General features: G+C 36.5%; 1 protein-coding gene across 1 annotated transcript in view; it reads right to left on the bottom strand.

The window, feature by feature from the left end:
- LOC150078290 (myoferlin-like) overlaps window positions 1-16,499 on the bottom strand; it is a 452,265-nt gene that overhangs the window by 112,238 nt on the left and 323,528 nt on the right. The window contains exon 43 of the mRNA XM_090384525.1: window positions 5,867-6,037. Coding sequence (XP_090240651.1) covers window positions 5,867-6,037 — 171 coding nt within the window. The remainder of the gene's footprint in view (window positions 1-5,866; window positions 6,038-16,499) is intronic.

Below are 16,499 nucleotides of genomic sequence, written 5' to 3'. Positions count from 1 at the left end.
CTGGCAGAGGTGAAAGTGATTCTTGCATTGCTTCTATTGGAATGAACAGAAGCCTGGAAAACAAGATGTAGGATATTTCAGAGACTGTTGCGAGTCATTGCGGTACAAGTAAACACATGGGTTGTGTTAGGGTAGCTAAGAATAGGAACAGGTGCATGTATACTTGCATGTACACCAATGCTAGGAGTTTAGTAAATAAATTTGAGGTATTGCTCAAAACATCAAAGGCAGATATTGTTGGGATTTCAGAGACGTGGTGTCACACAGATATAAGGAATGCAGAACTGGAATTTGGGGAGTACAACGTCTACAGAAAGGATAGACATGATAGGAAGGGAGGAGGAGGGGTTATGCTATTAGTTAATAAACACATAAAATCCAAGGAAGTGAAGTCAGTTGACATCGCTGGACAGTGCAGTGTTGAGTCAGTTTGGCGTGACATAAGCATTGGGAGATCAAAATTGAGAGTAGGAGTGTGCTATAGGCCTAATGACTCTGATGAGTATAATAAGGAACTGTACAGGAAAATAGAGTGGGCCAGTAAATCAGAGAGTCTTATAATGGGGGATTTTAATTTCCCAGATACTGACTGGAATTTGGGGGCTGGTCACTCACAAACTAGCAAGGCTTTTGTGGATTTATTGGATGATTGTTTTCTACATCAGCATGTACGAGAGGCAACTACAGGGAGTAATACTCTTGATGTGATTATCAGTAGTGATTCTTCATCCATTAAGAATCTGCAGATAGAGGAACCACTAGGTGGCAGTGATCACAGTGTACTGAAGTGGGATTTACTCGAAGAGGTAACTACCATTAGGAGTAAAGGGAAGGGTTATTGCTTTCGTAAAGGCGCTATGATGGACTAAGATAGTATTTAAATTCTATACAGTGGGACCAACTGATGATGTTACCAACAGCAAATTCAAAATGGGAAGCATTCAAAGAACTTATCTTGGAAGCTACTAAGCTTTACATACCAACTAAGAAATATTGTTCAAGGTTTAGGCCTAAATGGATGTCAGATGAACTAATGAGACATATGACAGAGAAGAAAAATGCATGGGATACATACAAATTAACACGTGACACAGAAGCCTATGATAGATACAAGTTGATCTGTAACCAAGTTACAAAGGAGGTTAGGCAGGCGAAGGCAGATTACGAGAAATCTTTGGCAAGGGATGCAAAGATAAACAGTTCTTTATTTATGTAAACTCTAGAAGGAAGAGGATGAATCAGATTGGTCCACTTGATATCGATGGGTCAACTGTTGATGATCCTGATCAGGTAGCTAACAAACTAAATGAATATTTTGCATCGACATTCACACATGAGGAGTTATTCAGCGAGAAGAATGCCAGAGGTGTATTCAACTCTGGCAGTAAGCTAGAAAATCTTGTAATAACTGAGAGTAAAGTGGAGGAGAAATTGTTGAAGATAAACACAAGAAAGGCACCCGGGGTGGATGGGATCTATCCAGTTATATTAAAGGAGGCAGCAAAGGAAGTAAGCAAACCCTTAGCCATAATTATGAGAGCTTCCTTTGACTCAGGGAAGGTACCCACAGACTGGATATGTGCAAATGTGACCCCAATTCACAAAGGAGGATCAAAGGCTGACACAAGTAATTATAGACCTGTGAGTTTAACTTCTGTTTCAGGAAAATTAATGGAGGCACTGGTTAAAGAAGCACTGCAGGATCATCTAGACAAGACTTCAGTTATAGCTCGGACACAGCATGGTTTTGTTAAGGGGAAGTCGTGCCTGACCAATTTGATTGGATACTATGATGCAGTCACAAAAGAACTGGATGCAGGGAATAACTTTGATATTATATACTTGGATCTTAAAAAGGCTTTTGATACTGTTGCACATGGAAGACTGCTGCACAAATTGGAGCAGTGTGGCATTGGAGGCAAGTTGCTGTTATGGATAAAGGGGTGGTTGAGGGGGAGAAGACAGAGAGTGGTAATCAATGGACACTGCTCATCGTGGACTAATGTTATTAGTGGAGTCCCTCAGGGTTCTGTGTTGGATCCATTATTGTTTTCTGTATTTATAAATGATATTGATGATGGTATATCAAGCTTAATGTCCAAGTTTGCAGACGATACGAAGGTTGGCAGGGTTGTCAAGGAAACTACTGACACTACGCTACTGCAACAGGATCTGGAAAGGTTGAGCAAATGAAGTTTAACATTGACAAATGTAAAGTACTACATATGGGAAACAGCAACCTCAGAGCAACGTATCAACTCTGTGGTACTACACTGACAGTGGTAGAGAATGAAAGGGACCTGGGGGTGGTTGTGCAGGCAGATATGAAGTTCTCTGGGCAGTGCAGATGGGCTGCAAGAGTAACTCATTGTGTATTGTCAATGATATATGGGAATTTTTCTAGCAGGGATAAGGAGGTGATTATTCCCTTGTATAAGGCAATGGTCAGGCCACACCTAGAGTACTGTATACAAGTCTGGTGGCCTCATTTCAAGAAGGATGGTAGAGCTGCTGGAACGAGTACAGAGAAGGGCAACAAGATTAGTGAATGAAAGAAAGGGTTGCTCTTACGAAGAAAGGCTTACGTTTTGCAAATTACAGTGTCTGGAGACCAGGCACCGGCGAGGCGATCTGATAGAGGTGTATAAAGCCTTGAATGGTTTGAGCATGCTCAATGCCGATGGGATTCTTCTCTCTTGCTCTGAATAATCATTTGAGAGGGCATAAATTCAAATTGAGGAAAGACAAATGTAGAAATGTAGAATAGACGTGTGGAAATTTTCCTTTAGCCAGCGGTGGTTGGTTGGTAGAACAGAGTTCTATCCCTTGTCGTGGAAGTTGATAGCCTAAATAAGTTTAAGGCTCAGCTGGACAGCTATTTTGAACAAACAGAGTGGTGAAGTGGAAGTGGTTTTTTGGCTGATGCTGCATAAGCTTGCTCTCTTGTATCAAATGCCTCTACTAATGGTAATACTGCACAATTACCCCCCCCCCCCAGTTCTTTTTCATTCTCTACTACCGTGAGCATGGTACCACACAATTGATATGTTATTCTGGGATTACTGCTACCCATAAGCAGCACCTTACATTCATTAATGCACCTCCGTAGCCAAGTGGGAAGGAGCAGCAGTGCGTAGCACATGCTTCTTGATTAGACCGGGGTTCGAGTCCGTCACCACCAAATACGGAGGATGCGGAAAGGTCAGGGAATGACCACTGCATATTCCGGGAGCAATATGGCCTTAGTTGCTAATCCTCCTAAAAACCAAATAACAAACAAACAACAAACATTCGTTAATGTTAAACTTCAATTACCACTTCAAAGTCCATCTGTGTAATATTTCTAGATCTTGTTGCAGTAACCTAAACTGATAACCGACCTTCACAGGTAAACTTAGATATTAAGCCTAATATGTCTTCATCAATATTAGTGTTGGCAAATAATGCAAGAAAGCAAGTTTATACAGCAAGCCAAAAAAAATCCTACCACATCACTTGTCCATACACTCCAATAGTTTGGGTACTTCTTCCTTGAATTTATTCAAACTATCTACTTCCACAACAAAATATGGAAGTTTGTTCCAACAATCAACCACCAACTGGCTGAAAGCAAACTTCCATACATCTATTTTGCAACAATCCTTCCTCAATTTGAATTTATGCCCTGTCAAGCGTGCAGTCTGAACAAGAGGGGAAAAATCCTATCATCTCTGTATTTGGCTCAATCCATTTAAAGCATTAAATACCTCAATGAGATCACCTCACAGGTGCCTATTCTCCAAATTCTGCAATTTACAGAACTGACACCTTTCTTGATAGCAGCATCAATTTGTTCCTCTCAAATCATTTCCCTTCTCTGAACCCATTCCAGCAACTCTACATCCTTCCTAAAATGAGGCTTGCACACATGTATGCAATATTCAAGATGTAGTCTCACTACTGCTTATGGGATAATCACTTCCTTATCCCCGCTAGAAGAATTCCTGCACATCATTGACAAAATCCCATGAGCTGTCCTATGCGTCTGCACTGCTCAGAGAACTTCATTTATGCTTGCACAATTACCCCAGGTCTTTTTCATTTTCTACTAACCTGAGTAGTACCACACAGTTGATATATTAAAATTGGGATTACTGCTACCTATATGCAGCATTTTGCTTTTTTCATGTTAAACTTCAACTGCCATTTTTCAGCCCATGTGCCTACTTTTTCTAGATCTTCTTATGATAGCATAACATCATTACTGCCAACCTTTGTATCATTTGAAAACTTATACATTAAGCCTGATATATCTTCAATATTATTAATAAATAAATACAGAAAATAACAATGTGCCCAGCACCAAAACCTGGAAGGATCCACTAATAACATTAATCCACAAAGAGCACTGTCCACTTATAACCACTATATCTTCTCCCACTCACTCATTCTTTATCCTTAGCAGCAACTTGTGCTTAATGCTATACTGCTCCAATTTGTTCAAAAAACCAAAGATTAGATATTAATTTTTATTAATATTAATTAGATACTAATAAGTTTAAAAATTTGAGATTTACAGAGGCCATGTGAAGCCATATTTCTTAGTTGGCATGAAGTCTAATAGCTTCTATGATTATTTCCCTGAATACTTCCCATTTAGGATTTGCTGTTGGTATCATCATCATCAGTTGATCCCACTGGATAGAAGTTAAAAACTATCTGAGACCACTACAGTCACCTTTACAAAAGCAAAAGCTGATCCCTTTACCCTTGTTAGTAGTTACATCCTTTAAGTATATCCCACATTAGTACACTGGTCACTGTCAACTATTGTTTTTTTTTTTTCAAATTCTTAATGCATGAAGATTTGATGCTGATAGTCAACATCCAGAGTATTGCTTTCTCTTTATGCTTCTTTAATATGCTGCTGTAGAAAATAGTTATCCAATAAATTGGTAAAAGTCTTGCTAGTGTGTGAGTGATCAACCCACAAATCCCAGTCAATATCTGGAAAGTAAAAATCCTCCATTATAAGCCATTCTAGTTTACTGGCCCATTCTATTTCCCTGTATAATTTTTCATTATACTCATTAGGTCTATAACACTCCTACCCTCATTTAGTATGTATTATGTCTGAGTTACACTAAAACAATCTTCTCACATTTAACCCTCGGGAAATCCACTAATAACAGTTGTCCAAGAAGAGCAGTGCCCATTGATAACTACTCTGTCTTTTTTCATTCGATCTTCCCTTTATCCATAAAAGTAACTTGCCTCTAATGCCACATTTGTTCCAAGTATATAAGTCTTCTATATGGAACAGTGTCAAAAGCTCTGTTGCATTTCTTTGATATCTTACTGAAGGATACTGTTAAATCAAATTCAGCTTTGCACCATACATACATAAAAACAGAAATACACATACATAACCATGCACACACAGTTTAACGTTGTGACATAATCTGGAGTAAAACTTTACTCTGTATTATGTGTAACATTGTTTTGTGCACAAATTTGCTAACTAGTTGCGAAGAAAGATATTAAGAAGAAATTTGTAGAATATTTCAAAATTCTGAACTTAATGTAAAGCCATAGTTTTAGTATCTTTTTTGTGAAAAGACAGAAAGATTATGTTATTAGAGGAGCAAGAAAAAGGATCAAAAAGACAAGACTGTCAAAAAATAGAGCTGGCAACTATGAACTATTATATTTTAGTAACCTGTAATAAATTTTACTGGAATATGATTAAATTAAAAATTTTAAAATAAAGAAATACCAATATTGAAATATATGAATATTAACTGCAACAAAACTAAGTCTTATATTAACATTAAGTAAATCGTGAGTACTACTGTCTAAGGAAGGGAGTAACACCAAACTATATTACATCTGGTATGATTTTGGTAGACCACATGTAGCTCGGAACCTAGTCAGAAAGCGATTCTCCAAGTCTATTGTGGTCTGTCCAATGAGATCATCTCCTGTCAAAGCATCATAATCCCATACTGAGATAGTAAGATCTTTCTCAATAGCAAGAGAACCAGTCAATTCAAACATCCTATGGAGATGGAGAAAAAAAAAATTGAAACATTATCACTGTCACAATGATATTTATTCAATATCAGGAATAAATTAATGGAAAGTATAGTGAAGCAGACTAGTAGAGAAAACAACTGGAAACAGTTTTGCAATTTCGGATTTAAAGCACATTTACTTGAAGCAGGCGAATGAAATCTGTGGGTTAATTATTATTACTATTATATTGACTCCTTTAGCAAATGAAAGTTTGCTATTGAAGGGAAAATTCTTTTATATATCATTTGATCTTTCAAAATGTTAGGGTAACTCTAGGAATATAATATAATATAATATAATATAACCTGGATAAGAAATTCTCACATAAGAAGTTTTCCCTTGTACTAGGTTTGATTTCTTAATTCCCAATTTCAACTCTGTATATATTTTAATGTATTATTTTCCGACATAAAAAGTTCATGATAAAGGATACACATTGTATTATTATAATGACGTTTTCCCACTTAGTACATTTTTTAAATATAGAAATTCTTTATTTTTATATAAAAAAATATAAATCAATGTAAACATTTTGGTAATCGAACAAATTAGCGCACAGCATCATTTTAGTTCGTAGTAAACCAAGGAAGTAGGTGAAATGGTATCGTTTTTGTTACATCTCATATTGTGAATGCCTTCACGAGTTGCGTTGATATTGCCCTACCTCGAATAAGCAACACTTCGCCAGTGGAAGATACTAATGTTACTTTTTCTTATTGTATACCATCCCCCAGGGGTGGTGGATCCCTGGGTGATGGTATCTGTCAAGAAAAAGTAACATTAGTCTTCCCCACTGGCGAAGTGTTGCTTATTCGAGGTAGTTCAATGTCAGGGCAACTCGTTGTGAAGGCATTCACAACATGAGATATAAAGAAGCAATGCCATTTCACCTATTTTGGTCAGTGATTTACTACAAACTAAAATGATGCTTGGCTCTAACTTATTAGATTAGTGAATTTTCCATAGTCTAAGGCTTTCAGTGCTAGACCTTTTTACTATAAACAATTTGATATAATGGAAGTAACATAGCGAAATTGTTTTTCATAAATATTCATAAATTGGATAGCATCGACCATGTGAAGCACAGTGAAGCATTTGCAGTTAAATTCTAATCTGTTCTGAATTACTTAGTGGATTGTTGCTCCATCTTATTGTAATTGACTTTTAAGGTAAGTTGTAACTCCAAAGGAGCTTATCCTTTCAACTTGGTAATGAGTTTAATGAACAGAATGTTAAGAAATTATTTATATCTTTATAGCAATCAGTGATTAGTTATATAAATGCTTGATGCAATACCCATAACAGCGACAATGCTAGGGGTGTAACATAAAAATTAACCAATACAGGAAAAATTACATAAAACAAATTATTAACATGGGAAATGAAAGAACATTTTTTTTTTTCCATACTACACACAGTGCAATGAAAAATCTACAGCAGTCACTCAGCTGAAGGTGAAAGCTGTTCCCTGATGATGCGTCTTCTATAGGATGTCCTCTTTAAATTTCCTGTAGTTGACATCCATCTCCTGGATGTTGTAGAGCATCTCCATGGGCAGGAATCTATTTCCTATCATGAGCTTCCATGCCACAGACTGCAGAAAGGGGAGGGCTCTTAAGGGGTTTCAGGGGGATCCTCCAATTGCACATCTGCCAGAAACTTGGCATATTATTTTGCCCGCTATCATTAGAAATCCTCAATTTAAATTGTTTCCCCATAGGCAGAGTAAAATATTTATAAATTCTGAAACAGTACTTAAAAACTATCTTTAATTATGTATGTGTATCTTTTCATTTTTATTTGTATAGTTAATATTTCATACCTTTAAGTCATTTCCCTCCTAAGAAGTTTTCCCTTTTAAGAAGTACTAAACCTCCAGTCCCTTGGAAAACTTCTCATCTGGGTTTTACTGTATAATATACCATATTTTCCGGCTTATAAGATGCACGGGCATACAAAACGCACCCTAGTTTTGGCCACATATTTTGGAAAAAATAATAACCCTTCTATTATCCTTCGATACTGTTTACGGCAAAACTAAGAAGCGATCTTTTACCGACTGATGTAAACAAATATGGCGACATGGCATGATACAGGATGTAATCAGGGGATAGGTAATAAAAATAAATTAAATGGAGTTACATTTATATTTTTAATTTTTTTTATTAAATGGACTTACAACATGGAGTTTTTATTCAATTCATAAAACACAAGAAATTTTTAAAAATATTTATTTGTTCTAAAGATTATGAAATGTCTGACATTTTCATTTATCCTTAAACCCTAAAAAGCCATTACTGAAATCATCATAATATTCAAGATATTCAATGTCACCATCGTTCATGTTATGAGCGATCTCTGAGTCAGATGAATCTGTTTCCTCATACAAAAGGTAGTCTTCCATGCCGTCAAGAGCATTGGTTATGCCACGCTTCTTAAACGATCATACTATTGTCTCCATTTTAATTTCATTTCAAGCATTTTTGACCCACTGGCAAACCTGTACAATGGTAGGTCTTTTGATGTGCCCTGTTGATGTTAGTTCATGCTGTGGGAGCATCATCCATTTATTCCATTCTTCATGCATAAGTCCTTGAAAGGCTTATTTATTGACACATCCAGGGGTTGCAATTGACCCGTTAACCCTCCAGGAATTACAGCCATGTCGGGTATGTAAATTCTTAGAATACCCATGTATGGCTGAGTTATCCCTCTTGTTCTAAAAATGCATGATTTCAAAATGAATATGCCACCACACTCACTAGATTTGTTGCCATTAGACTTCTTTTGTTATATAAAAAATTCCTAAAACAATAATTCAAGCACTCTGAAAGAATTTAAAGGCAACAATTCCAAAATCACCTCCAACATGCTGCAGGAAGTCATGCTCAGTTATGTTGTCATCATGTTGGTGATTATTTACAATATTTTTGTAATGAATTAAGTCATTTTGGAAAATAAAAATTTACTTAAAAAAAAAAAAAAAGAAAAGGTTCAGTGTCACTAATAAAGGCTGATGAAGCAGTGGGCAGAATAACATGTGACAAATGGCATGGTCATGAGTGCTGGCAGCATGGTGCAAGGTGGTGAAAGTGCACCACCTTTGAATGTTTAAGTAATAAACAATTTTTAATATTCTCATTAATTTACTGAAACATTCAAACAAATTCTATAAAAAAACTAAAATATTAATTTAAATAATTTATAAAACAAGAACAAAATTAAAATAACTCCTGCAAAACAGAATTAGACCCCATTAATTTTCGTCATTATCTTTAAATAAAAACTGCAATCTTCTCGGCTTCTCCGTGAATATAGTTTGATATAGTTGCATTCATAAAATCTTCGTTCCCAATGATGAAATGTCGCGCCTTTTTCTTTTTCATTCTGCTCGAATGCGCTCACAGTCTGCACAGTATTTTCTAACTGATCACGAAACATTGGCTCAGCTGTACACGTAAATCAATCAAACTTGACTTAATTAAGATATTATTATTATTAATAATAATATCTTAATTCCATATCGCATGTATTCGAAAATCCGTAGCCAGGTGGGCAGGAGCAGTAGTGCATAGCACACGCTTCTTGATTAGACCGGGGTTCGAGCCCATACCCACCAAAGATGGAGGATGCGGCAGGTCAGGGAATGACCACCGCATATTCCCAGCCCACATAAAGGGTGAGGGTTGGCGTCAGGAAGGGCATCCAGCTGTAAAAACAAAATTTCATGCCAAAACAATAAAAAAAACGGTGACCCCATATAATAATGGGAAAAGGCGAGGATAAAAAAAAAAATGTATTCGAAAATTCGTTGAACAAACCATTTAGTCCCACATCCACCACCTTCAGTCTGTGCATGTAGCACAGTGGTATTGTCACCATCCTCCCCACACCTAGTGGTAAAGGCCCGGGTTCATATCCTGTCATTGACATGAACTTTTATGGGCTTTTTTTTTCACTCCATGGCTGAGTTAGTTGGTCTCAGGAGTAGATAGCAAAGTTTTTTGGTCCAGAAAAACCGGCAAATCAACTAGACAACACACACAATTTATAGACACAATATACATGGGTATATGTAATAACTTACTGGGTGACCCTAATGTAATACATTAGAATGTCGATTATCCGAACTAATTGGGACAAAGATTGGTTCAGTTAATCAAGTAATTTGGATAATCAGACATAGATGAGAATACCCAGTTTATGTGAAACAAAGTGTAATTAGGCCTACAATTAAATTATTGTATGCAAGATTATTGCTACTGTATTTTGAAATATGAAGTATTATAAAAAATAATTGATTTAGGAAATAGTTTGTAAATAATAACCAAAACGTTTTGAAGAAACAATGTATATTATATATTACATTAATTTGAGCTTACCTAATAGTTTTACATAGTTTCAACTATAAATCACATTTATTTTTTAAAATATGTAATATTGAAATTTTCTTTGAACCCTGCGAGACTTTTTGCGGCGAGGTCTCTCATCCTCTTTAATACCAATATCCCCGTAGAACTGCATTCAGATGGTTGCTCACACCATGCCATTGCAGTTTCTAGCCAGTGAAGGCCTCCGTGTGAGCAGGCCCACTCCCTCTTTTTCTTCATTATCAGAATCACCTTGGTTAAAGTCAGCACATTCTTCATCCTGGACTAATGCAACAATTTCTTCATCAGTTTTTTGTTGTTATTGTATTTGGGGGGGGGGTGGCACAAGGGCCCTCTGGGGCCATACAGTGCCTGTTCATGATTTGCTTGTCACTATGATCACAATATATTATACAAATTTGTGTGTTTCAAATAAAAACAGTTCCATGAAATTTTCTTCATTGCCAAGAATATGTAACAAGGTTAATGGTTCCAGTAAGTTGGATAGGGAGCTAAAACTTGATTTTCTGATTGTTGAATGTTGGGGACATTCAATGAGAATGTGTTTTATTGTTAGCTGCTACTGACAAAAGAAACACTGAGGAGGGTTCTCTCCCATAAGCAAATACAGGTGAGTTGGAGTTGGATGTGAATGACTGATTCACTTGCCAGATTCACTTCTTGTTGCCTACTTCTCCTGGAACTAGATGTCCACAGTCTACTTTTTTTTCCTTTTTTTTTTATCTGCAGCAGTTTATTATTGATTTCAGTTTTCCAAAGGTGAGACCATTGTTTCCTGCATGCTGTTTTAATAATGGATTTTTAGTCGGTGTAGGGCACTTTTAGTTGACTGGAGGATCCAGAATTGGGATGTTTAGCAGCATCACCTGCATGTTCATTACCTGGGATGCCGACATGACCAGGGACCCAGCAGAATGTAACTTTCTGATTGGTTGTTTGACAGTAAAATAATTTGGATTGGATCTCTTTAAGAATGGAATTAGAGGCGGAAAATACAGATTGAATGGCAGTGATTGTACTTAAAGACTCGGTATATATCAAAGATTGCTTGATATGGTGATTGTTTATGTTATCTAGAGTTTTATTGCAAATAATTCTGCAGTATAGATACTGCATTCAATAGGAAGTGACACAGTTACTGAGAAGGTGGAGGAAACTGCTGCAGCACCTAGAGCTGCATCTGTTTTGGATCCATCAGTATATATTTGTACTTTCTCTGAATTTTCCAAGCAATGTGCTTTACGTGGCTGCTGAAGGTTGATGTTTTCCAGGGAAGATTTTCCCTATCTTAAAAATAAATTGTCACAGAGAGGTGAGAATTCAGTCCAGGGAAGTTCAGACACATCAAAGTCTTGGAATATGCTATGAAAGTTGATGTCCCAACTTAGCATAAGCTCTTGCAGTCGAAGACCTGCGGAGCAGTTTTCATTAGGTTTATTGTGATATAGTATGGTATGTTGAGGGTCAAACAGGTACTGCAAGCTAGGGTGGGACAGAATACTTTTAATCTTTGCTGCATAATTACACAATAAGGATTTTCTCCTGAGATGCAAAGGGGGTTCATTTGCCTCAATATACAGGCTATGTACCGGAGATGTTCTGAAGGCTCCCACAGCTATCCTAAGGGCACTATGCTGTATGGTATTCAGATGTAACAGAGAACTTTTCCTAGTGGAGTTATAGACAGGTGATCCATAATCTAAGCATGATCTCATTAAAGCTCTATAAAGATGAAGGAGAGAGCTTCTGTCAGCACCCCAGGACATAGCAGAGACTGCTCTTAGGATGTTCAGTTTTTTAAGACATGTAGTCCAAAGGCAAGCTATATGGGAAGCAAAATTGAGTTAATTATCTAAATATAACCCCAACAGACAAATTGTTAGTGACAGGGATCAGGTTGTTTTTTTTTTTAAATATATCTGGATCTGGGTGGAGTTTTGTGTTTTTTACAAAAATGAATTGCACTAGATTTCTTTTCTGATAGGGAACAGCCATTCTGCAATGCCCATGATTCTATTTTAGCGATGGAAATTTGAAGTTGTCTTTCAATGGTGTTCATGGTTTGGGATTGACAAGAAATAATGACATCATCAGCAAACATGTATGATTCGACTGTATTCGGTACATCTCATGTCATGTTTGTAATTCTTATTGCAAATAATGTTGGACTAAGAATGGACCCCTGCAGTACACCCTCCTCTTATTCAAATGATTTGGATAAATTGTTCATGTATCTAGCCTGAAATGTTCTGTGGCATAGGAAGTTTTGTATAAAGTGGGGTAAATGACCTCTCAAGACAAAAGAATGAAGATCTTGAAATACACCATAATGCTAGGTGGTATCAAAGGCTTCCTCAATATTGAGATTGATCATGACCAGATGTTGTCCTCTTATGAATGCATTTTGGATGTTTGCTTTCACTTTTATCATTACATATAATGTGGAATGGTTTTTTCGAAACCCGTACTGATTGCTATTTAGCAAGTTGTTAGTTTCCACGAACCATGTTAGCCGCCTGAACCATTTTTTCCAGGACTTTGCCTAAACAGCTGATCAGTGAAATCAGCCTATAGTTATGTGGAAAGGTGACTTCTTCAGCAGCACCCAAAGTTTATGCCATGCCTTTTTCAGATATCTTCCAACAACATGTTCCAGGCATCTGCTAACATGTATCAACAATCCTTAATGTTGAGCTTCTTTGAAAACTCAACCATGCTCTCTTCGTTTCCCTCTGGTAGCAGCAAGTGATGCTGGACTTATGTTTTGTACATCTTTGTTTTAGTTTTTCTATAACACTTTGATCCATTGGCTGCAGCCAATTCGGCGATAAAAACCTGACAATGAAGTTCTGGTCAATTGAATTCATTTTTTCAAGAGGAGGCTGGGATGGTGCATTATCGATAATAAACAAAACTTTACCATCTTTACCCTCATTTTGTCAATGCCTCCTCACACTTGGAATAAAATGGCTAAACCAATCCAAAAAAAGTTGGAAATCATCCAAGCATTTTTCTGTCCTTTTATATCATACTGGTAGGCACTTTACACCTTTAAAGCATCTTGGATTTCCCAATGACCAACAACAGTAAAACATGCTGTCCACTTGCATTTGCACATGCCATAACTGTAACACGCTGTCCATAACTGCAAGTGATTTACGAAGGAGCGACTTCTAATCAAGACCATTTTCATCTGCATTGTAAACATCATCCTTGGAAACCTTCTTCCTCCGCCATTTTCAGAAAAGACTCTTTAAAAGCTTCTGCTTCTGAGACTATCTGATAAAGCTTCTCCTTGAATTTCAAGCTCCCTTATACTGCAGCAAGATTTGAAATTTTTCAGCCATCCTGTACTGGCTTTAAATTCAGATTCAATTGTAATGCTTTTTCACATAACAGAGGCCCAGAAATAGGTTTGCCTTGACTTCTCTTTTGTAGAAACAATAATAAACAGTGTCTTCTAATTTCTTCATCACTAGCTTTTTTCATAGTTTTCCTTTTTTCAGAGCCATGTTCATTGTCTAAACTTTGAAGTAATTTCAAAGTTTAGACAAAAAAAATGAAATTTCAAAATTTCATTTTTTTCTACTCTTTGTCAGATATGGTTGCTTTACCAATATTAAAAACCTTAGCAAGAGATACACCAGTTTTGCCCTTTTCCAGTCTATTAATAATTGTTATCTATTGGTTTCTTTTGCCTGAAGATGCCATTATTAACACAAAGGGGCAGCAGTATTAAAATTAAAAATGAAAATGACAGAATATTTCACTTTGAAATCACCACACACAAACTCGAACATAGAGTGATTAGAAACAAAACACCTGAAATAACCTCAAACTGCAGTGGCTAGCAACAGACTGAGTGAAACGAAACCCCTACTCTCACACTCACAACAGTACAACAGAATGGTGCAACAAGGTCACGGGAGACTATCCTGGAACCACACAGTAGTTAAAGCCAACATTTGATTTTTAACTCCTGTAATGACAAATTAACACTATTTCTATGCTATACTGCATATATCATCAAATAAATAATTGGAAACGAATGTATCAAGCAGCAGGAGTAATATTTCAGCATAAGAGCCAGTGCATTAAAAGTAGATAATGTAATTTTTGGGGGGGGGGAGAGGCAGTGGTTTGGATATTTGACAGTTCAGATCATCAAAGTTCTACCGTAGGTTTTTTTTTTTTTTTTGCACCACCTTTCAACCTATCCTGCCGGCACCCGTGGGCATGGTATTGCTGTCCATCAGTGGTGAAATGTAATTTTCTGATATGTAGAAGTTCACAGAACTATGCACAAGATGCTACTTCAACAGTTTACACTCAGACCAAAAAACAACCTTTAAAGAAGAAACATGTCATGATGGGAAGAAATCAAAAAAGTGTGACTGGCTGTGTTTGGTTTACAACTGCAAGTTAAAACCACTTTTCATTGGAAAAATATGAAAAGCCTTGATGCTTTATAAAGGGATAACACATCTACTTTCTGATTACAGAACAAACAAAAATGCTTTAATGGCTGGTAAGCTGTTTATGGAGTGGCTCATAGTTGGAAGGGCAAATGGCCAGTCACAATAGGAAACTTCTGATCACAGATCAGTGTGCCTCCTCACAATCAGGCAATAATAAATTTGGAATACATGCAAATTCTTATCTTGCCAACCAACATAACTAGCTGTCAGCAATCCCTAAATGTGGGTATCATTAGCTCTCTCAAAACACTGTACCGGAAGTGCTTAGTGCGATGCTCAGAGATAAAACACAACCTTCCTATGCAAGAAATCAATAAATGGAGTGTCCTGGATACCATGAGACATGAAAGTATCAGTTAATGGAATTCTGTGGAGAGCCTAGCATAATCAAAAAGTGTGATGCTAAAGCTGGGTTTATTTACAAATTAATAATGCCATTAAAGAGTATGACCTGGCAACTGTATATCTGATATGCAGTTGCCAGATCATCAGGCTGTAATAGATTGTTCAGTAAACTTCTGATGATTCTTTCGATGTGGACTGCAACTTCTGGCAGTGCCATTGGCATTGCTGATACCAGACAACTGCTGTTGATCATGTGAAAGAAGACAAAGGAGAGGAGAACCCCACCAAACCTTAGCATTTTTCCTGTAAAGTATTCACTGTGGTTGCTATACTTGATTTGCTACTTAAATGTGGAGAGGCTGACAAACACATAGTGGAAATACCATAAAAATTTAATAAGAAGCCATTAAATTTGTGCTTCCACACAAATATGCATAGTGAAAGCACCACACAAATTTAATATGACTTTGTCATTAACTATTTGTGATGCTTCAACTATGATGTTGTCAGCTTCCCCACATTTCAATAGCAACTCAGGTATAGCAGCTACATTGAATACTTTACCGAAAAAATGCTGAAGTTCAGGTAAGGGTTCTCCTCTCCTTTGTCTTCTTCCACACAATCAGCAGCAGTTGCCAGGGCTCAGTAACATCCCTGACACTGCCAAAAATGTGAGGAGTCTGACAACAGCATAGTGCAAGCATGTGATCTGTGTGCCTGCTGCTTTGACTACCAATTCTCATTCTGAGTTTACAACTTGGGTAATAAATATGTGAATTTCAGACTATATTTTATTTTTCACTTACTCCTTGCCACCACGCATAAATTTACTACATATTAGACACACTATATTTAATTTACTGATTTAATTATTTGTTACTTTTGACTTGGTATAATTACCGAGTCAGAAGTAATTTAATTATTTTCTAATTAATATTTCAATATTAAGTAGAAAATAATTTTGTCCATTTTTACCCTTGCAGTGAAGAAAACATAATTACCAAGTGTTATGTACAGTATGTTAACATTTCTTACAAAATTTTTGGAAGGTGTTTTTTGAATTAAATAAATTTGTATAATTCAAATTTGTTTAAATCAAAAAGTATAATTTAAGGTACCTTGAAATTCAAATTAATGAAGTTTCCCAACTGCTATTGCTGTATATTTTTTATGGGCTTTCACAATGGTGAAAAATCAATCAAAAATAAAATGGCTCTACTCCTAAGCTTAG

This window comes from Mastigoproctus giganteus, chromosome 11 (genome assembly GCF_048544385.1).
Source record: "Mastigoproctus giganteus isolate SK-2022 chromosome 11, ASM4854438v1, whole genome shotgun sequence".
NCBI lineage: Eukaryota > Metazoa > Arthropoda > Arachnida > Uropygi > Thelyphonidae > Mastigoproctus > Mastigoproctus giganteus.
Note: the sequence above shows the minus strand (reverse complement) of the source record. Positions and strands in the feature narration are given on the sequence as shown.